The sequence below is a fragment of the Rousettus aegyptiacus genome, unplaced genomic scaffold (assembly GCF_014176215.1).
Source record: "Rousettus aegyptiacus isolate mRouAeg1 unplaced genomic scaffold, mRouAeg1.p scaffold_m13_p_5, whole genome shotgun sequence".
Lineage (NCBI taxonomy): Eukaryota > Metazoa > Chordata > Mammalia > Chiroptera > Pteropodidae > Rousettus > Rousettus aegyptiacus.
In genome coordinates, this window is record NW_023416308.1 from 106,173,317 (window position 1) to 106,195,097 (window position 21,781).

A 21,781-nucleotide genomic window follows, 5' to 3' on the forward strand; every position below is an offset into this window, starting at 1 on the left:
TTTTGGGTTTCTAGTATATGGTAACTTTTTTGGTTGACAACATTTATCAAAAATCATTAAACACTAAAATTAAAACTTTAATTGTTTTTAAACTATCCTCCAAAAAGTGGACTAAGAAAAAGACAAAGTACTTATGCCTTTACCTCAGTAATTGCATTTCTAAGAATTTAATATAAAGAAATAATTAGAGATGTGTATAAAATGTACTAGTGCTTGTTTCAGCATTGTTTAGAATAGCTAAATACTTAAAACAACTAAATTCTCAGAAATAGAATATTGTTTAGATCTACCTATGATACATTCATACATGGACACTGTCAAGCCATTAACATTATATAGAAAATAAGACTTGGAAAAAATCTTTACTATTTTAGTAAAAAAGCAGGTTGCAATATAGTTTGCACTCCAGGTTTTGCTTTTGTTTTTATTTTGAAACTGGCAGTTAGTAGAATAAAAAATTGTTCACTATCTTGATAAATGAGGGGCAAGTGGGATTTTTGTGGTATAATGCCAATGAAATCTGAAAATCTGTCACCTCCATATACATTTTATTCTCCTCATTGACAGTGGAAGAGAAAAAAATTTTAGACCAATGTTCTTTAGCAACAAGGTAGGCCAAATACATCATTACCTTTTTCTATAAAACAGGGATTATATACACCCTGAAGGATACTGATTGATATTTACAATCCCAAGCTAATGCCCTTAGCTTTCACTTATAAAAGAATCTCCCAAAATTAGATTAAGGGGACACATGTTTGTATCTCAAATCAGAAGAAAGTTGAACTGAGGTTTCAACACAGGCAAAGGGTCAGAATATTTCATCCTATCTATAGGCTGCAGGTAAAATTTCCCATCTACTGGTTGAGAAGCCAGAGAGCAGGAGTTCAGGGCCACTCGAACTATTGAATATTCCCACCTTGAGGCAGGGAATGTAAAGAGCGCCTGAAGTACTTTCAATAGGAAATAAAGGGCCTGTGAAATTCTTTGATTAGTCTCTATTTTGGTGTCCTGAAATTTTCATTTTATGATTGAAAGAAAGAATGGATTAACTCAGAGATCTCCAACTTTGCACATCCAACTTGAACAGGCCCCAAAACAGCAAGAAAGTATCTAAACAGGAAATAGAACTATTAAAATAATTGCATATGTTTTTTGGTATTGGTTAACTTTTTGAAAGTAAAGTAGAAAAATGTTGCTAGTGATAGCATTCAAACATGTTAAACCATGTTTTCTGTACACTCGGAAACCTGTATTAAAAAATTATCATCTTGTTCACAAATTGTTTTTTGTTGTTTTTTCCTACAAATTTATGATTAAGTGGATTTCTATAAACGGGGCCTTTTATGTTAAGACAAATTTATTAAACATTTTGTATGAGTAAGAAATACAATTTTGGAAGGAAGTTTTTTTACATTCCTGTTACCAGAGCAAAAGATGGGTCCATCTCCCTGCGTGTGTCTAAGCCAAAAAGATACATGTAGGTTTTGCAGCAAAGAAAATAAGATTTATTTAGTCTACGGCCATGCTACCCTGAACAAGCCCTATCCTGTCTGGTCTCAGAAGCCAAGCATAGTCAGGCCTGGTTAGTACTTGGATGGGAGACCACCTAGGAAGACTAGGTACTACAGGAGTAAAAAAATTTAAAAAATAAGAGATTGTAAGCTGACAAGTTTCTTGCAATTCATGAGGTCAACCAAGGGTTGCCTCGCCTGAAAAAAAAAAAAAGAAAAAAGAAAAGAAAAAAAGATTTATTTAGAGAGTTGCAAGTCCCAGAAACACAGGCAAACTATTGTCCTCAACAACCTGGCTCCCCTGAGTGTCCCAGGAGTCCAGGTGATATAGGGAAAAATCAGTAGTCATGGAAACTAAATAAGGGAGTTGGGGTGGTGGGTGCTATTGACTGGACGATTGGAGGGGGCTGAGGTAATTGATCATTGTGTCTGGTTCTGGAATCAGCCATGGCACCATCCCATCTGGTCCCGTGCCTGGCCCCTGTGGCCAGTGGGGTTGCTCTGCCTCAATGGGCCTGGGTCAGAAACACATCTAAAGCCAGGATATTATCCTTAAAGTTCAACTGAAACCTGTCAACCTCCTGATTATAGACCTGAGGCTAGGTTAACCTTATGTCCTCAGGACTTAATGATTAAAGGAGCAGTCATATAGAGGTGGAAGGATAAGGATGGACAAAAGCGAGTTAGTCACAGTGCCATTATCTGGGCAAAACCAGCTTGAATCAGAGAGAAAAAAACTATATTAAAGAAATGAAGTTCATATGAGGTTATAGTCCCACTTAAATGATTAAAACATCTCACTCATGAGATATTATATATTGATGTTAAAATTGGGCTATTTGGTTTCTACAAACCAGACCACAAAGAGATCCATGTTAAGGAACGTAGAGAGTATTCGTTCATAGCATCATTAACACATATACGTGTATAATAAAATGCTGAATATAGTTACAAATAAGATAGTTCTAAAAGAGGAATCTCTAAGAGACTGTATATGGATTGGGAATAGAAAACAGGACCCTATAACTACTCGTGCTTTGCATATAGGTCATTTCTCCCGAGCTAAAACTAGAGTTACTGATTTTTATTTCCAGATGATTTGGTTTCAAAGAGCTATTGTCATGTGCACCCACATTTTTTTCTTTCCCTCTGAATTTCATCTAATACAGGTATGCTGGAAACAAGAGCAGTTTTTTCCATGTGTCTAACTATAAATCAAGACTACTTACCTGCCTTGTGCTCCCAGAAGGAAGGTACGTATTTCGCCGTTAGGATATTCACATATTCTTTTTCTTTTCCCTGTAGTATTCAGAAAGTGGAATGTTTTTTTCCTAAGTAGACTTGGATCGTACATGTTTCTGATGATTTCTTTATTTGTAGTAAGTCTAGTTGCTGATTTTACATTCGTTCTTAGCAACTCACTTCCAGTAGTTCTTTGTATTGTTAGCTAGCTATCCATTTTTGTGGCCGACTTAATCAAAGTAAACATTTTTTTTTCACGTAATCCTACTTTCTTGTTCACTTTTACTGTTCATTGAAATGTTCTCAACTTGATCAATTTTCCATGTATGTATGCTTGAAACTTTGAAAGAGAAAAAAAAATATGTGGGGTGTGACATCCAGGGATACTTGATTTAGAGGTGCTTCAGATAAAGTACATTAGTCACATCAACAATTGCAAACAGATCATTTTTTAAAAGGACATTAGTAAGACTATTAAAAATTTTGGAATATTTGATGGTATAAAAGAATTATTGTTAATTTTTTTGTACGATATTGGTATTATAGTTTAAAAAAGAGATATCATTTTAGAAATAAGTGCTGAAATACCTACAGATAAAATAATATGTTTTCTGAGGTTTGCTTCAAAATAATTCAGGAGAGAGGAAGTGGATAGTGGTATAGATGAGACAACCTGGGTTGATAGTTACGGAAGTTCACTATATGTGGGGGTTTGTTGTATTATTCTATCTACTTTTTTATATGTTTGAAATTGTAATAAAAAGGAAAGCACATTTTGAAAAGGGTTAATACCTTTATACAAATAACCTTTTATAAATCATTAGGAAAATGATACATATATCAGTAAGCAAAAGATATGCACAGTGTGCAAAAAAAATATACAGATGGCAAATAAGCATAGGAAGAAAACTTCAGTCTCAAAAAAATGTAAGTTAAAACAATGCATGATATTGTGATCTATAATGAGAAACATATATTTGGTCTTCCTCCACTGTTCCTGGCTCACAGCTCCCTAAACCCTTGGAATTTCCTAAGTACAAAGAATACTGGGAACATCATTTGTTATAATATTTGTTCTTTTGTAATTCATTCTTGAAAAGCTCTAGATCCATAAAGGTGAAAGATGTTATTCATAACAAGTCCCTTTCAACCACATCTGTGTTTATGTTAATAAATGTGGTGACTTTTGGGAAACGCCTAAGGATGAGGGCTGGTTGCCAGGGGAACCAACCAAGATTAGAGAGTTGGAACTTTCAGCCTTGCCCCTCCCCCACCTCTGAAGAGCCTTCCAGTAGTGTGGGGTCCCAAGAGCTTCCAGGTTGCTGAAAATGTGGAGGTGCTGGGAAGGTGGCACGCTTGGAGAAGGCATGAAACCTCCATGTCCCTTCTCATATACTTTGCTCGATGCATGTCTTCCATTTGGTTGTCCCTGAGTTATATCCTCTTATATTAAACTGTTACACTAGTAGGTGAACTGTTTTCCTGAGTTCTGTGAACCACTCTGGCCAATGAATAAAACCCAAGGAAGGAGTAACAGGAATCTCTCATTTCTAGCCAGTTGGTCAGAAGCACACATAACAACTTGGACTGGCAATTGGTGCTTGAAGTGGGGGCAGTCCCGTGGGACTAAGCCTGTGGGATTTGAGGCTATCTCCAAGTAGATAGTATCAGAATTAATTAATTGCTTGGTGGTGTTGGAAAACACACATTCAGAAATGAGATACTTTTATTCACTTGAGGAATTGACAAAAAAGTTTAATGATAATAACTACTATCCATGACGATGAAGTAGAGCAAATAATCCATTTGCTACTGTAACTGTAAGTCCAGTAGGCCCCTCAGGTTTCTTGGTTGTCATCTCTATCTTCTCTGAAAGGTAGGCATTATTTGCCATCCCTGTTTTACACGTGATGTAATTAAATGCCAGAATTGTCCAAGGTCACACAACTGAAGGCCTGTTCTTTTCCTTACATACTGAGAAAGCAGATTCTGTTCATGAACTATTTTGCAATATACCTGATGATGAATCGCCTAGAGTTATTTTTGTGACCTGGGTGATCCCAAATGATTGAAAGACAGAGCCTACCCCATGGCTTGGAGTAAAGCCCAGCTAATGTCAGTGTATATTGGCCAAACCCTGGTCAACTCATGGGTGTGGGAGAGAGAAGCAAATGTAGTCTATTGTATGCCAAGAAAGTTTTGTGGTTGTGTGCAGCCAGTAGCCCCCTGAGACCTCATCTCCCTTATTCCCTTTTCTCCTTCAATTTCGTTATGCTCTAGTCATGCTACTCTTTCTTCCTCCTTCAGCTCTTTAGCCTACAGCCTTTAGGCATGCTCTTTCCATCTGTTCCCTCAACACCTGGAGCCTAGAAAAGGGGGGACTATTTATTTCTTCATTCTCTACCTTGTTTCAAAAAAGATTTGAAGGCTTATTAAAATTCTCATCATGCAAATTAAAAATAGAAGGGAGTTAGAGGTAAGAAAATGTTTAGATGCCCAATAAAGATAATGTGAACGTGGTTCACTAATGATATCTATTTCACAGGGGCATAACTGGTGTTCTGATTTTTTTTTTTTTTTTTTTTTTTTACCCCTGAAGGTAGTAAACAGACTGATTTGGGCTAGGCAAGAAAATAAAGTGTGGCTTTTTTCCACTGTTTTACGATTTCAATTCTTGGTTCTACAAAGCAACAATCATGAGTTATAACTTAAGAGAAAAGTAGAGCCAACAGATATACAATATAGTTTTAAAATTGTGAATGATTTTATTTTCAGCTGAAAGTTATTGCTCCCTACCGCTGACTTTTACCCTTTTTCTCCTACAATAATAATTCATTTGTTCACTTAATGAATATTTATTCAGAGCCTACTATGTGTTTATCAGGGCTACATTGGTGAATGAGACAAACAGACATTTACAATGATTAAATATGGTTGGTGTAAGATGGACGTTGGTGCTTTTGAAGAGTACGGAGAAGGCCCTTATTGCTTGAGATTAGTAAACAAGAGAGGAGGGGAGGGGCCAGACCCAGGTATGCTTCCTTTGGACACACACACTATTTTGTTGCTATTATAAATTATCACAAATTAGTGGCTTAAAGCAACACACTCTTATTCTCTAATGGTTCTATAAGTTAGAATTACAACACAGGACTCACTGAACTAAAATCAAAGGTGTAAGGAAGAGTTTGTTCCCTTGCCTTTTTCAGCTTCCAGACACTGCCCCCATTGCTTGGCTCATGGACTCCTTCCTCCATCATCAAAGCCAGCAACATTGCATCTCCTGAACTATTCTTCCACAATCACATCTCGCTTTCTGACCAAAGCTGGGAAAGGTTTTCCAATTTTAAGCACCCAAGCGATTAGATTAGGCTTACCTGGATAGCCTCCTCATTGCAAAATCCCTAATCTAATCATATAATTGCAATATGTTGCAGTGGTTAGGGTGTGGATATCTTTGGGGGGAGTGTCATTATTCTGCCTCACACACACATAACAAAGATAGATCTGTAATGAATTAAAAAATTTATACAGAAATTTTTCTCAAAAAATTAGACATAAATAAAATAAACATGATAAGACCGTACCATAAAAACAGAGGCATAGTCGTTTTAAGATAGACTTAAAGTTTTTATGTGTATATATTACTAATACATCTCTGATGAGGTATTGCCATTGATATTGAAGAAAAACGAAATGGAAAACCACAGCTACAATAAACAACATGATTTATTCTTAGAAATATGGTGAGTAAAAAGAGCAAGTCCTAGAAGACTACCTCAGTATGGGCGTTAGGTCTAGATGTGAATTTCCTTAGGGTTGCTGTAACAGATTCGTAGGCTGGACTCCAAAACCAGGGCTCCAAAGGCCCTGGGGAAAAATTCTTCCTTGTTTCTTCCTAGCCTCTGGTTGTTGTCAGCAATCCTAAGCACTCTTTGGCTTGTAGTGGGGTCACTACTTTCTCCCCCTCTTATAGTCTTCCTTCCTCTGTCTCTCTCTGTGACTCTCTTTCTTTATAAGGACACAGTAATTGGATTCAAAGCTGACCCTAATCAAGTATGACCTCATCTTAACTTGAACGTACCTGCAAAGACCCAATTTCCAAATAAGGCCACATTCACGTTCGTAGGTGCCAGTGGGTTAGGAGTTCAACATATCTTTAGGACGGGACACTATTCAACTCAAAACAGTCAGGTTTCCCTGGGGACACACTCTAAGACTGAGATTTGCTTGGAGGGAAATTATTTATGCTCTGGGGAACAACATCAGTAAGGGAGTGAGGGAAGCAGGGGTAAGCTGAGGGAGAAGCCGAATTGCAGCCATTTGTAATGGAAGCCTCAGCTGATCCCCCAGGGAGCTCTGAGCCTAGGGTGGCCTTTCAGAGATGTCCATAATTGAGATAAATAGGCCAGGCTTTTGGATTCTCGTATCAGCCAGGCATTGGATGCAGGCTGCTTGTGGAGAAGGGGCAAAGCAGCTCCTTTGCCAAGGCCAGTTCTTGTAGCCGGACACAGCTGTGAGCCCTCAGCAACTAGCCTAGGGGCTGAGTGGGGGGAGTGAATGTCTTAGTCCTGGAGGAAGAGTTGCATACTTCAGCATCCACTACATTACGGTTATTAATTGAGTTAGAAAATAAGTAAAACTTAACAATATATTATTATTTCGTATAAATTTGTGATTAAATCTGTACTTACTATGTATGTATATACAAAGAGTATTTATATACTGTATAAATTTTATATATTTAAAAGTAGTAGAATGATATACAACATTTCGGACTGGGCTTACCTTCAGAGGATGGGATAGGTTAGGTTCTTGTTTTTTGGTTCTTGAATTGGGTGGTGAGTTGACAGCCTTTCATTACATAATGCTTTATGACTAATTTATGTATTTCATGTAATCTTTTGTATGTATCAAATATATTTCCAAATACAGTAAAGGTAAGAAAGAAAAGAACTAGGCAAAAGTAACAGAAAAACTAGTTGGAAATTTTAGGAAAAAAATATGAGTAAAGATAGCAAACCCTGGGTAAATTGCTAAAGTAAGCAGGTCAGGTGAAGAAAAACTTATAAAATTCCTTTTTATCATTTACTTTAAGTTTGATTGCATAACCATCCAAAAGTTTTGTCATTTTTAGCTGGAAATATGATGTTGCAGAAACATCCATTTGCTCCCCCTTTCACCTAATTTTAAACTGGTTTGTTTACAATGGCACTATTTTTTTTAAGTGGGTAAGGCTGTTGGGATGTTTATTAGAATGGCTGGTACAATAAAGAAATCCAGTTAATAAATGCTATGGATATGTCAAGATTTCACTATGGTATTTTTAATGGTGTATTGATAGGGGAAAGAAATTGTTGAATTATATTCGTATGATCACAGCTTTCTCTTTTTAAAAAATTATGTGTATGTATGTCATATATATCATACAGTTTTGGGGCAAGTTCCCCAAAGGAGTGGGGAGCTCAAGCCCTGCACTGTGAGAGAAAAGGGTTTTTGGCTGAGTACAAGAAAGAATTCAAATGCCCACCAAAGTCAGAGTCGAAAGGAAAATTTATTAGAGAAGGGGTAATGCTCCATTGAAGGAGGGAGCATGGTCTCTCAGAGGCAGAGAGTGAGAGAGCCTGAGACAGACTCAGAAGGACAGAGACAATAGAGAGAGATGCCAACAGTGAGAGGGACAAAGTAAAAGCACTGAAAGGGACCTGGAGTGTTAGGTGAATTCAGTTTATTCTTTAGTTCTGTGAATTACAGTTTAAGGACTTTGTTTACACATTCTCTTTTGAAATGGGTGTCAGCGCTGAGCTGATCAGGAAGGGAAGGCTTTTGTGGTGAGACACCCAGGTGAAAGAATGCCAGAGGAGCCTACAAGAGAATGAAACAGCAACACCAGCTTTATTGCGGGGAGCCCATGCTAGGAGACCGCATGTCTTCATATATGTCAGAGAACAGCAGTGGCATTCTGCCACACATGCATAAGTTAGGCAGGTGCCTTCCCACATTAATGTAACATTTCAAATCCGGAGTTCTATCCACAGTTGGGGCATGAGCCTGGGTCACAGCCAGATCTGGGACCCACGCTCCTACAGGGTTGTGGTTTGGGATCTGGCCCAGAAGGCACTGTCTTGGGCCTGCAATCCACAACAACAATGTAAAGAACAACAAAATACTATGAGGCTACAGGCTACAAGGGCTAGGACGGCCACTGTCCACCGCCAGGAGGACCCCAAGGAATTCCACCAAGTTGTCAAGGGGTCTTCCCCCAGGGTACGGATGGCTTGGACTTCAGCATCCATTTCCTGGAGAGCTACCTGTGCCTGCTCAGCATGATCAGGATCGTAGACACAGCATTCTGCATGGAATAGGGCACGGGCGCCACCCTGGGCAGCAGTTAGAAGGTCAACGGCCATGCGGTTCTGCAAAACTACTTTCCACATTTGTGTGGTTTCATCTGTTAAAAAACGTGTAGCGTTCAATGCCTGTGCAGTGTGCTGGGCTAAAGCTTCTACCTGCAATTCTACATCTGTGGATCCCACCCCTGGAATGAATAACGCCAGGGGTAGAACCACTATGCTGCCCGTTTCATTTTGTGTAGAGGCTCTGCTTAAAGACTGTTTTTCTCTTTTCTCTTTATGGTGTGGAGAAACGGTTAGCCATCCCAGCAGAAATCTTCCCAGCAGAAATCTTCCTTTGTTCTGCAAGTTTCCTCCTGGTCTGGCCGTAGGGACTGATCAGCATATTGCAGTCTCTGAATATAGCTAGATTTAACATTTTAGTGTTCTTGCCTTCTGCCTACATTAGTGTTATACTTACACAGAAAAGGCAATGAAAGAATGAATTCCAAATTACCAGATGTGATTAATGGAAATAGGATATGGATATTTTTTATACTGTTGTGAAAATAAATAAAAAATGTTAAAATTATATTTTTAAATCGGTTGTTTCTAAACGACTGGTTTTAGTTACATATGGTTACAGAGGTTCTGTAAAACATGAGCTAAAGTTCCTTTATAAGTAGGTGAGAGTGTAGAAAGAGCCCTGGAATTTTAGTGTAGACGTCTTAGTTTTAAAACCAGGCCTACTGCATCAAAGTGATTCTTAAGTAAGAAGTTTATCTTAAAGAGTTTGTTTCCTTGTTGGAAAAATGAGGGTGATTTGTGTTGCTTGAATGGAATAATGTATGTGGATTTACTTTGAAAATGATATTACAATATTGAAATATAATAAATGTTAACGTTCATTTCTATAGTAATATTGTTTGCTAAAGAAATAAAATACGGACTTTTTGGGAACCTCACAATTACTAATGCCAAAAATTTCAGTTTCTTTAAAACTAGTTTGTTTTTCATGGCACTATTTTCTTTTTTAACCCAGGATTGAACCCCTTCTCAACTGAACTGAAATGAGACATTGAATACAATATTTTGAACTATGTTTAAATGAAGACGAAATAGAAGAAGAATGAACTGTTAAAAATATGTAAGTGTTATGGTATGGCTAAATGAAAGATTCAGCTTTACTCTACTCTACTGGTATTCTTAAGAATTCCTACTTCTGTGAAATTTCCCAATTGCAGAATTCTCTTTCATTACATCGAACAACTGATTTCCTCAGTAGTTCTGATCTGAAAGCAAATCAACAGAAATACTGAAAATGAATTTAAAATTAAATGGGAACATTTATATACCAATATTATACAGTACTGTTGATTCACATTTTTTCCATATTCAAGACTATTTTTAAATCCAAATCTTTTAAATAAATGAGACTGAAATCCAATGTGGTTGTGTCTGAGTATGTTTTTTGTGTAACATCCAAATATTCCTAGAGATTCTTCTACTTCCCCTCAACCATTTTTATGTTGCCTTCTTTGAGCTAGCTCTTGAGATGTGATTTCATAACCTTTTTAGGTGAAATCTCAGTTCTACTGACTACTCTCTATGTGTCCATAGGAAAGTTACTTAAATGGTTTAAGCCTCAGTTTCTTCATATTTAAAATAGGGGTAAGAGTAGTACCTACCTCACTGAACACTTAATATCTATCTGCCAATCATTGCTAAATGCTCAAGTAATACTGTCCCATCTTACAGATATAGACTTTTTTAAAAAATCATTTATCTATCTATCTATCTATTTATTTATTTATTTGTTTGTTTGTTTGTTTATTTATTTCGTTAGTTATTTTTGATGACATTGGTTAACAAAACCCAGTAAGTTTCAAGTGTACAATTTAACAGTAAGGCATATGTATATATTGCATTGTGCGTTGGTGTAAAAGGGGTCAAATATGTGGTGACAGAAAGAAATCTGACTATGGGAGGGGAACACAGATGTAGAATTTGAATGATTGGTAGCTAAATCCACACAAGGTCATCCAGCTAATAAGAGTTAGAATTGGGTGGGATCTGGTCCTAGGTTTACCTGACACCAAACCCAAAAGTTTTATAGTATTGTTTCCTCTTTGGAGAGCTATTCATAGTTACATATGTTTGGTTGGTATGGCTCTGTCTATTTCTAGAAACCCTGGTCTATATGTTAAATTTTAGTACAGAATACTGCTGAATAGGAGTAGACCTACATTATAGGTGTGTGCATTGGAGTTTTTAGTGGTTCTTTTCTATTTTGTACTTATTACACTTTTATCATGTATTTAGCTGGATGCCTGTTTCTCCCATTAGACTGTTTTTCATTTATTCATTGGGCATTCATTCAATACATAGGTATTTATTGCATACCTACTAAGTGTCAAGTTCTCTTAGGTGTACATCTAAGGTGAAAATATAATGGTGAACAAGGAGAGGTCACTGTCCTCAGGAACTTACATTCTATTGGGAAGGTGGACAAAAATCAAATAAACAATTTGAAAGCATTAAGTGTTATAAGAATAACATTTTAAGATAAAAGAATAAGTAGTGAGAGGACAAAGGAAGGAGGCTATTTGGGATATTTATGTAGGACAGTCAGAGAAAACCACTCTAAGGGCCAGGGGGAGGTGGGAACAAAAACCTAAATAATATAAAGGAGAGAGCCTTGGGACATAGAGGGCAAAGGGTTCCAGGGAGAGGGAACAGGAAGTAGTATGCTTGGAGACTGGAATAAAGTTAACTTATTTGAAGAACTCCCAGAAGTGTGGCTGGAATCAAGTGAGCACAGAAGTGATCAATGCTGCTGGAGAGGTCAGGTCACATAAACTAGTCTTGGAAGACTGTTCTTAATGTGATATAAAGTCCTGAAGGGATTCGAGCAGAAGAAATAATATGTTATTTACTTAAAAAAATAAACACTCTAGTTGCTTCATGGAGAACATACCTCAGAACATACCTTAGGAGGATATTGCCTTACTCCAGGCAGGAAATGCTTGTGATTTGGATTAGACTGGTAGTAGCAGGAATGGGGAGAAGTGATCAGTCAAGAAATATTTTGGAGGTAAAGTAAATGAGACTTGCTGAAGAATTGGACATGGGAATGTAATGGAAAGAAAAGAATCAAAAGCTAAGCAGGGTCGGGCCTGGTTAGTATTTGGATGGGAGACCATCTAGGAAGACTGGGTGCTGTAGGCAATAAAAAAAAAAAGAATCAAGGTTGACCCCTAGGTTTCTAGGTTTTAGGTTTTAGAAAGGGGGTAAATAGTGGTGCCTTTTACAGAGATGGGAAGAGAGGGATGTGTGTGTGTGGTGATAGAATTCTGTTTTGAACATGTTAAGTTTGAGATGTTTATTTTTATTTTACATTTGAGCGAAATGTTGAGTAGTCAGGTAGACACACACACACACGCACTCCTGAGCAGAAATTGAGTTTGGCCAGAGACATTTGGAAGTCAACAGCTTACAGCTGCTATTTAAAACCAAAGGACTGGATGAAATTGTGTAAGACTGTGTAGTGAGGTAAAGAGAGCTGGGGTCAGAGCCCAAGGGCATTGCATCATTTAGAGATCAGCCAGAGGAGGGGCTAACAAAAGACTCTGAGAAGGAGCAGCTGGTGAGGAAAACAGCCGCAAGCACTGATGAATGGTAGAGCAGGATAAGGACTAAGAATTGACCATTTGCTCACTATTGTATACCCAGTACCTTGTTACTGGTACATATAATTAGAGCACTGAATGTATCTTCACTTTTGCTTACTTGTCAGACATTTATTGAGGGTCTCTAGGTCCCAGGCATTGTTCTAGATCCTATGGATTCCCAGCATTTTGTTCCCAATAATCATAAATTCTAGTGGGGACCATGGACATGCATACAGTGCAACAAAAATATGTATTTTTAGTTTAAAAATCTTTCCTACACTCCTTCCACCCTATTCTGAGGAGAATGGGCCTGAATATCCAGAATGTCCTTTGCTGGTGAGCAACAATGAATTGGGTATATAAATTTGGGGCTGTACTGTAGGTGAAGATTTTGACAAGAGGGAGAGGCTGAAGGAGAGTAGCGGTGGGACTTTAGTTAAACTGGATAGGCTGCCCCAGCTAAAGCTATCACATTCAATTAAAACAAAATATGGTGTCAGCTCAACTCACATGGTTGAATTCTGCTGTACAACTGACAATTTATGAAGAACGGTTATACTTGATTCATCTGATATGTGTTGAACTAACTCAAAAGCAGTCTGGAGGCTACGGCTATAAATAAATGACAAAGATTTATTCAAGGGTCTTAGAGTTTGCGAACTGGAAACACAACTGGGCGATGCTAAGAGTGTTCCAAAGAAGAAAGAAAAGCTAAGAGTTCTTATACTAAAAAACACATTCTTAAGAACCAGTCTTGCATTCTTAGCCTTTGCCTTGGTCTAAGATGATAATCCTCCATATGACTGTGATCTGGATAATGGACCTCTAGATACATGAACTTTCTTTTCTTAGTCCTTCGGGGGTAATCAGAGGGTTATCTGGAGGTCTGATGTATATTTAGGCACTGACACAGGACTGAGATGTTCGAAGGTTTAAGTTCCCAGGCTAGTTAAAACAGGAATAGAACTGTACCTTAATATGAGCCCAAATTTATATCAGAAAAGGAAACAAAATCTCTTGACAGCAGGATAAGAGAATAAGTGTGAACCATTTTATTGCATTACACAATTTCTTAAACTTACCTTGTGGTCTTACTCCTCTGGAACTTTGCTGAGGTAGTTCCCATACTTCCAGTTGGACTGAACACTTTTGTGTCCCCTCACATCTCACTTCCTCGCACTCAACAACAAAAATAAAAAAATAAAAAAGAAAGTGAAAAAAAAAATCTATACCATTCTTTAAGATCCATTTCAAGCATGGAGTTTCTTCCCAAAACTAATTGTTTATCCAGCTGTGTTCCTATATTTTTTCATTTATCTTACACCTCTTATGTCATTGTGTATTAGTTATTTGTCTCCATGAAGTCGTTTGCTTTGAACTCCAAGACTTTTGAAACTATGCTGTTTAATCCTCAGCGTGGGAGGGAGGCCTGGCATTTAGAAGGTCCTCGGTAAGTGAGTGCTACAGAGTGAAAGTGTGCTGTGGAGAAGGCATAGAAACGGGAGATGCAAGACTTTATTAGGAAAAGATTATGGGAACAACAGCACATTTAACAATGATACAGAAGTATTTAATAAAGAGGTGAAAATAAAACCATAGCTCCACGTCCACTTCTTACTACAAGCTTCTCATTCTCTAGTGGCATCTCTGATCCCATTCCAGCTTCAAACCTGAGCTCAAAGCAGGCTGGGTCTGATTGGCAGATCGTAGCACAGTCATCCTGCTAGAGGCAATGAGAGACATCGGCTATTGCAAATTGAGACAGGTTTTCCTCTGTCGAAATCCTAGGGGCGTGGTGACGTATTGGATGGGGCTGAATCTTGATTGGCACACAAGCAATCAGCCTCTCTAGAACGGAAGTAAGGCCGGGTGCGCACGGGGCAGGGTGAATAGGCGGGGCAGTGAAACTGGAGTTAGCCAATGCCTGACGTATTACGCGCAAGGAAGAGCTAGATCACCAATGGCGGCACGGATATGCCGCTGTGGGCGGGGTCTAGGCCAGAAGCGGTATTCGAGCGGCCTCTAATAGGGTTGTCCTCAGCTTCACGGCCGGTGACTCTTCCATTGTTCATTCAGTAGTTTTTTGTTTCTTGCACCTAGGTAGTGAGGCCTGGTTGGAAGCCATGGAGAGCGCTCTCCCTGCAGCCGGCTTCCTGTACTGGGTGGGCGCGGGCACCGTGGCTTACCTGGCCCTGCGCATCTCGTACTCGCTCTTCATGGCCTTTCGGATGTGGGGTTTGGGTCACGAGGCTGAGGTCGGACCGGAGCTCGGTGAATGGGCAGGTGAGTCGGATCCAGCGCCGCCCGCCTCCTGGCTCCTGCAGCGTGTCGCGCGGCGTGCGGCTGGGCCTGGCCTGCACTGACCGGTTCCGCGTCCAGCGCATGGCCTTCCCTTCCCCATCTCCGCTCTCCTTCCTGGGTCTCCTGCGTCCCATGTATCTCCCTGGCCCCGCAGCCATCTCTGGCTTACCTAGACTTGTAGAGTTTCTAAATGCTGGCCCAACTCAGCGAATCTAAGGCGCCCCTTGATGGGTGCGGAAGAAATCTGGCTTGAACTCACTAGGGCTCGCCATTCTGGGTTCATGGCCTGGCGTCAGTCTTCTTTCTGCCTTCTTAGTTACACTCTACCCACGTTGGTCTGCCCCTTATGAGTGTTCTCAAAGTTTTTTGTTTGATTTGGACACTGGTCCTGTGCTGAGGATGAAATGCATTCTGTGACTTTTTTGGAATGAGACTGGAGGAAGAAGACATAGAATTTCCGAAGTCTTTGTACTCTTTGGGACCTTTCCTCATCTGTTATTTGGATCTGCCAATTTCATATAATTTACATAGGCTTTTTTTTTTTTTTTTGAAGTCCTCACTAAACTGATTTGGAGTCCTAATGATTAGTAAGAACTATTGCTTTTGCAAAATGGTAACTTCATAAAGAAATCAGAAATACTTTTAGCAGAAGGACATTTGTAGGAAAACGTATTCCTACAAAGAATGAGCTTAACACATGGATTTTATTCAAAATAGTCGGAGAATTTTAAAAATGGTAGTGAAAGATCAGATTGGAGAAGTTAAAAAATTGCCTGCAGAGTAATTTTGCGCTTTCTTCCTTTTCTGCCTTTTTTGTTGCTTTTCTTTCCATTATTTTTCGTTCTTTCATTTATTTATTTATTTAAACCAAATGATGTACTGTGGTTCTCCGATGTTATTGAATTTGGGGGCTGTTATTGAATTTGGGGGCGGTTGGGGGGTGCTTTTGGACTATGCTCCAGTAAGGTACACAAATAATGTTACTTAATATTCTTTGTTCATTACAAAACATTTAAATAACCTTTTTGGGGTAGCAATATAAAGAAAACATCTCAAGTAGAAATGGATACGTACGAGCTCTGTCTACAATGGGAAGCAGTTATTAACAGTATTCATTAAAACAATCACTGTTTTTTTTTTCTTTTAAATATTATTTGAAAAAACAAGTGAAGTGTGCAACTTGAATATAATCAAGACTGTAATTTCACTGTTGGCTTGCCCAAGTTCTTGTTTGAGAGGTTTGGAAAAGTTGATTGCAGATTTCCAAAATAGTTACACAAGACTCCAGTACCCTAGGAAATCACATATCAAGGTGAAGTTTTGTAATTTGTAAGCAAAGGCTAATGTTAATAGCTTTAAAAAATATAATCTAAAATTGACCATAGTGGCTAATAACTCAAATGGTCCAAGTCATATATATATGAGTCCATAGTAAAAGCCAAGTGATGTGACATTGTCATTTATTAATATTTGTATTGAAAAGATTTAACCCCGAGGAAGATTTGTGATAAATAAAGGGAAATGTTTAAAAGATTTAGAAATGAAATTTGAACTAAAACACTGGAATATAGCAGAGAAGATCATAGTGTCATAAAGTGAAATATTGTTGAGTTCAGTTTACCTTGGATTGTTGGAAAAGCTCTCTTTTTAGTCCTTAAGTAGAGAAATGTTCAAGTTATTCGTAACCTGGATCTTGAGATACTTTCATTATCCTTGGATCTTGAAATACCTTCGTTATCCCTCCAAATTCAGGGAATCTTGGAAAAACAAAGACTTAAGAGTAGCTCATCTTAAGCAGTTTCTTTTATCAGTTGGGGTGAACTGAAATAATTTGAAAAACCAGCAGAGATGACACTTGAATAAATAGGGCCTAAATTGTAGTTAAAAATAGGTAGATAACTTGTTCAACCAAAGTTAGGAGTTTAGAATTAATTCTATGTATAAATGGTACCAATAAGTTTTCTTCCCTTTACAATTGTTTACTTAATCCTGTGCAGTCTTTGAATAAAAGCAAGTAGCAGGCAGCATTAGAGAGACATTTCCTACTTTCTAGTACTAATGTTTGTTTAACATCTTCCTCTTCATAACCAATTAAGTGGAGTCTTTAGGGTTTTCTATCTAAAGAATCATGTCATCTGCAAAAAGTGACAGTTTTACCTCTTCATTCTCAATTTGGATGCTTTTTATTTCTTTCTCTTGTTTGATTGCTCTGGCTAGGACTTCTAGTACTGTGTTGAATAACAGTGGTGAGAGTGAGCCATCCTTGTCTTGTTCCTGTCTTAGAGATAAAGCTTTCTCTTTTTCACCACTGAGTATGATATTGGCTGAGGGTTTTGACTGAGATTATCTTGAATCTCTCTTTGAGCTGTGCTCCATATCTCTAGTGTACAGAGGAGAAAATGGAGTGCCCGAGCCAGCCGGCTAAAGCCCGGCTAAAGTTGGTCAGTACCTGAAAGGGGGGTGAAGCCTAAGGGAAAAAAGAGAAGACAGGAAAGATCTTTCCAGGAGGGCATACAGTCAGAACTGCAGCCTCGAGTTTATTTAGCATAGCCTTTTTATGTGATTTTTGAATACCATAATCAATCACCACATTACCATAGCAAAGCACACCATACATATCTAAAACAATGCTAGTCAATTACATAAGATCCTACATGTTCTTGTTTCCATGGTAGTCTAACATTCCATTACCTTAAAAGGTGACTTTATGAGGCTTACCAAGGTGACCATTGTTTTAAACTCATCAGCCATAGCATGGCTTTTAGCTATGTGACTTCTTCAGTGCCTCATAATGGCTTCTCAAAATGGCTCCCGACAATGGAGGCCTAGGTAAACTCCATCCTTTGTTTGCTGTTTCATAGCTAGTAAATTGCGAAATCAGGTTGTCCATTGCTATTGCGCATGTTGGTGATTAGTTTACAGATAGTGTGGTACTTGGATGTGGATTCCCTTATACCCTATGAACTTTATTGCTTTGTCATTGAAGCCACACTTTCAAATTTGCACATGCCTTGCTATTTCTATAAACATGCAAAATAGGCAGCATGTTTTTAAATCAGATAGCTCAGGATTTTCTTCAGATTTACAGCCATGAATTTTGTTACTGCCTGAGAAAACATTGGAAAGGCACTCAGGTGCTTGACAAAGCAAAGGTTTGACTGTCATCAATATGACTGAACTTGACCTTGATTGCTTCTTCTCTTTATCACTCTGGCATTCTCAAGTGGATTTAATGACTCTCTAAAGGTCTAGCTTCGTAAATGTAGTATGCTCCCTGTTGACACTCAGGAAACTCTAGTATACCTGTTCTTGCTGGTGAGCCGAGGTTGATCACAGTAGTGCTGATTTTTTTTTTTCTTAACTGTCTTTTTTTTTTTTTTTTAAGCAGGGCAGGTAGAGGACGCAGAGAAACAAGTGGACTTAGTCACAAAAGTTCTTGAAGATATTTATTCATCCCATACTTCAGCTCTGAAAAGAGAGTCCATGGGCCTAAGTGGAACAAGCTCTCTAGATGGGAGTTGGCAGGACAACCTTAGAAAGATGTGGAGTGCTGGGTGGGGCGGGAGTCCAAAGAGGAATCGCAACCTACAGCTCCTGTGACCAGGTTCTTGTCTTAATGCGTGGGAAAGAATTCAAGGACATGACAAACAGCAAGCAAGATAGTACAAGTTTTATTAAAGAGAAAGCTTACACTTAAGAGAAAAGTGCAGGCAAAATTGAAGGAAGGATGAGTCAACCTGGGCTGTCTGGATTACAGGCTTTCGTTGCGGGGCAGTGGAGACATGGTAGTTGCAATGCAGGAGATAGTATAATGATGTTATGATTAGCCAAAGCTGAATGAACAAAGGACAAGTAAAATACCCCTGAACCTTATCCTGGAGGTAGGGGGAGGGGAATGTCCCAAGGCTATCCGTCTTTCCTCCTGGCCTTGGCTTGTTTTACACACTCGAGTCTCAGGCTCAGAGTCAGAACAGGGAGAGGGCTGGGTAAGGGGCTAAGGAAAAATTCTGCAGATACATTCTGGAGTGGAAGGAGCACATCCCTAGGCTAACTATCCTGCCTTGAAGGCACTAGTGCTAGAACTGTGTAAATGTGGATGGAGAATCGGACCTAAAAGCATTTCTCAATCTTATTTTGAGGAAAAACCAAAAAGGAAAGTTTCCCGGAATTAGCAATGCAGCCTCTGTACTCTGAGCTAGAACACCTCCCTCCCACAATGCTCCCATTGTCTCCTTTTCCCTCTGGAAGAGAGTCTGATCACTGTGCTGTGGGAAATTCTACCCTTATGAGAGATTGGGTGATAGGGTAGCTGAATGAACCCTGAAACCGGGTAATTGGTTTCTCGAGGTTACTTCATAAAACCCTAGTGAAATAGTTGAGAAGCTGCCACAAATCCGTATCAGAGGGAATGCTTCGTTTTATTTATTCATTTTGTGTAGTGAAACAGTTCATTTGCCCGCTCTCTAACTGGCAGTTCCAGGAAGACGATCCAGTTGCTGAAAATTTATCTTTACCACCATTAAGTGAAGTTATTTCTATTTAAATGATCTAGTCATTGGGGACAGGGAGAGAAGACTGGGAAACTTAAGATTTTGAACAGTTATGCCCCTGAAGAGTATTATATTGGAGAACAATAGGCTTAACAGAAAGGCTAGCATTGGAGTCAGTGCAGCAAGGGTGAACTTTGCTACTTGCTAAACTGTTTGACCTCATTAGCCTCTGAGCATAACTTCCTCCTTTGTGTATTAAATGATTCTTTTCAGGATTATTAGGACAAAGAAATGAGATGTAAATGAGGTTCTGGTATAGTCCTCTGAGTGTTTTTAGGGATACCACGTAACATATTTAAGAACGTCTTTTATTGGTACAAATTACTCTTATTTGAGGAAAAGGGATTGTTGAAACCAAGAAATAATGTAGCTTACTCAGCAGACATACTACTGGAAATCTGAAGTTAGGAGCAGATCAGTAGGAGGTGATTAGTGCTTCTGCAGAAGAATCCCTTGCTTTGAAAAGATTTACTAAGTGGTTCTGTGAAATATGGTTCTCCTTAATGAACCTAAGATATGATAGACTTAGAAAAATTTGGTTATCTGCAGCTTTTCAGTAAGATTTGTGAAAACTTTTGAGTCCTCTTTGACTCTTCTTCTCTCACCCAGTATATAGTGTCATGAGGAGATTCCTTTGGCTCTAACTTCAAAATATCCAGAATCCAATTCCTTCCTTTACCACTGATGTAAGCCCCTGAACTCTCTTGCCTCTAAGTAATAACAGCCTCCTGTCTCTCCGATGGTTCCCTACAGTGAATTCTTAAATAGCAGCCAGAGTGATCCTTGAAAATCTCAAGTCAGATCATGTGATTCTCTGCCCAGATTCCTCCAATGGCTTCTCATCCTGTTCAGATTAAAAGTCAGAATTCTTCATATGGTTGACAAGGCTTTCAGCCACATGCCTTCTGCCTTCTTTGACTTCTGGCCTCATCTCCGTGCACTTTCCCTCTTACCCACTCCCAGCCACACTCCTTGCTTGAACACACAGCCTTTGAATATACTTGGCATTGCTGCCTTGGGGCCTTTAGTTCTTTCCTCTTCCTGAGTGCTCTTCCCCCACATAGCTACGTGGCTAACTCTTCTTACTTCCTTCAAGTCTTTGCTTAAATATCACCTTCTCACGAAACCTGCCCTACTACCTTTAAACTCACAATCTTTTCCTCACCCCCACTTCTGATTTCCATTACCCTACTCTACTTGTCCTTTTTGTCATAACACTTGTACCATCTCCCATGTACACTGCCCTCATTTATGGTTCTTGTTTGTCTACCCCTGTTAGAATGGAAGCCCCATGAAGGTAAATGTCTGTCTTTTTTGTTCACTTACATATCTCGAGCATCTAGAATAGTGCCTGCACCGTTTTAATACATATTTGTTAAATGAATGAAAATATCTATTAAGTAAGGTATTCCGGTATTTTTGAGATTAAAGGATAATATATTTTGAGAGAATTATCTTCTATTTCTACTTTCTCTTAAGTTAATAGTTATAAATCTAAGAAATATTAGCAGTGTCCCCAAATCTAAAAATGAAATTATTTAGTCTAAAAACAAAAAGCAGACTACAACATCAAGAAGATGTTCTCATTGTATAGACTCTGGAACTAGGCTGCCTGCTTTCAAATCCCAGGTCTGCCAGTTACAAGCTATATCACCTTAACTTCTGCATGCCTCAGTTTCCTCATCTTTCTAATTGGGATAATAATAAGTTTGAAGTAATAATTAAATGAGTTAATGTGTGTGAGATGCCAGATACTGTTCTAAGTATCTGGCATTTAAATAGTAAATGCTATATAAATGCTATCTGATATTGTTATTATATTTACTGTCACTTTTATTTGTGGAGATAATTTTTATTTTTATCTATATTTATCTTCTTGTAGACGCTTTCTCAAATTTCTAATAACTTACTGCATATTCCCTTCTGGATGTTTTTCAAAGATCTCAATCCTAGCATGTCAAAAATTCGTCTTTTCTACTCTCCCCACTCTGTTTTGAACTTCCTTATTTTTTGCTGATTTTAGAGTCACCCAGCCTCTAAATCATGATGGCAGATTTACATGTCTTTAGCAGACAAAGTTAATGAGTGAAGTGGACCAGGTGTAAATGCATGTCTGGATGCTGTCTGGGACATCAGTTGTGGTTGACTCAGTGTGGACACCACTCAATCAG

The 21,781-nt window shown here is 38.6% G+C and overlaps 1 protein-coding gene and 1 long non-coding RNA gene across 3 annotated transcripts in view; both read left to right on the forward strand.

Moving 5' to 3' along the window:
* The window catches only part of LOC107511893, an 84,795-nt gene extending 74,278 nt beyond the window's left edge, over nt 1-10,517 (forward strand). For both annotated transcript variants that reach the window (XR_004950964.1, XR_001597158.2), the window contains exons 6-7: nt 2,684-2,767; nt 10,131-10,517. This is a non-coding gene — a long non-coding RNA (uncharacterized LOC107511893). The remainder of the gene's footprint in view (nt 1-2,683; nt 2,768-10,130) is intronic.
* Nucleotides 10,518-14,764: 4,247 nt separating this feature from the next.
* Nucleotides 14,765-21,781, forward strand: part of HSD17B12 (hydroxysteroid 17-beta dehydrogenase 12) — a 125,942-nt gene continuing 118,925 nt past the window's right edge. The window contains exon 1 of the mRNA XM_016146840.2: nt 14,765-15,042. Within this exon, the coding sequence (XP_016002326.2) occupies nt 14,883-15,042 (160 nt within the window). The 5' untranslated portion in view covers nt 14,765-14,882. The remainder of the gene's footprint in view (nt 15,043-21,781) is intronic.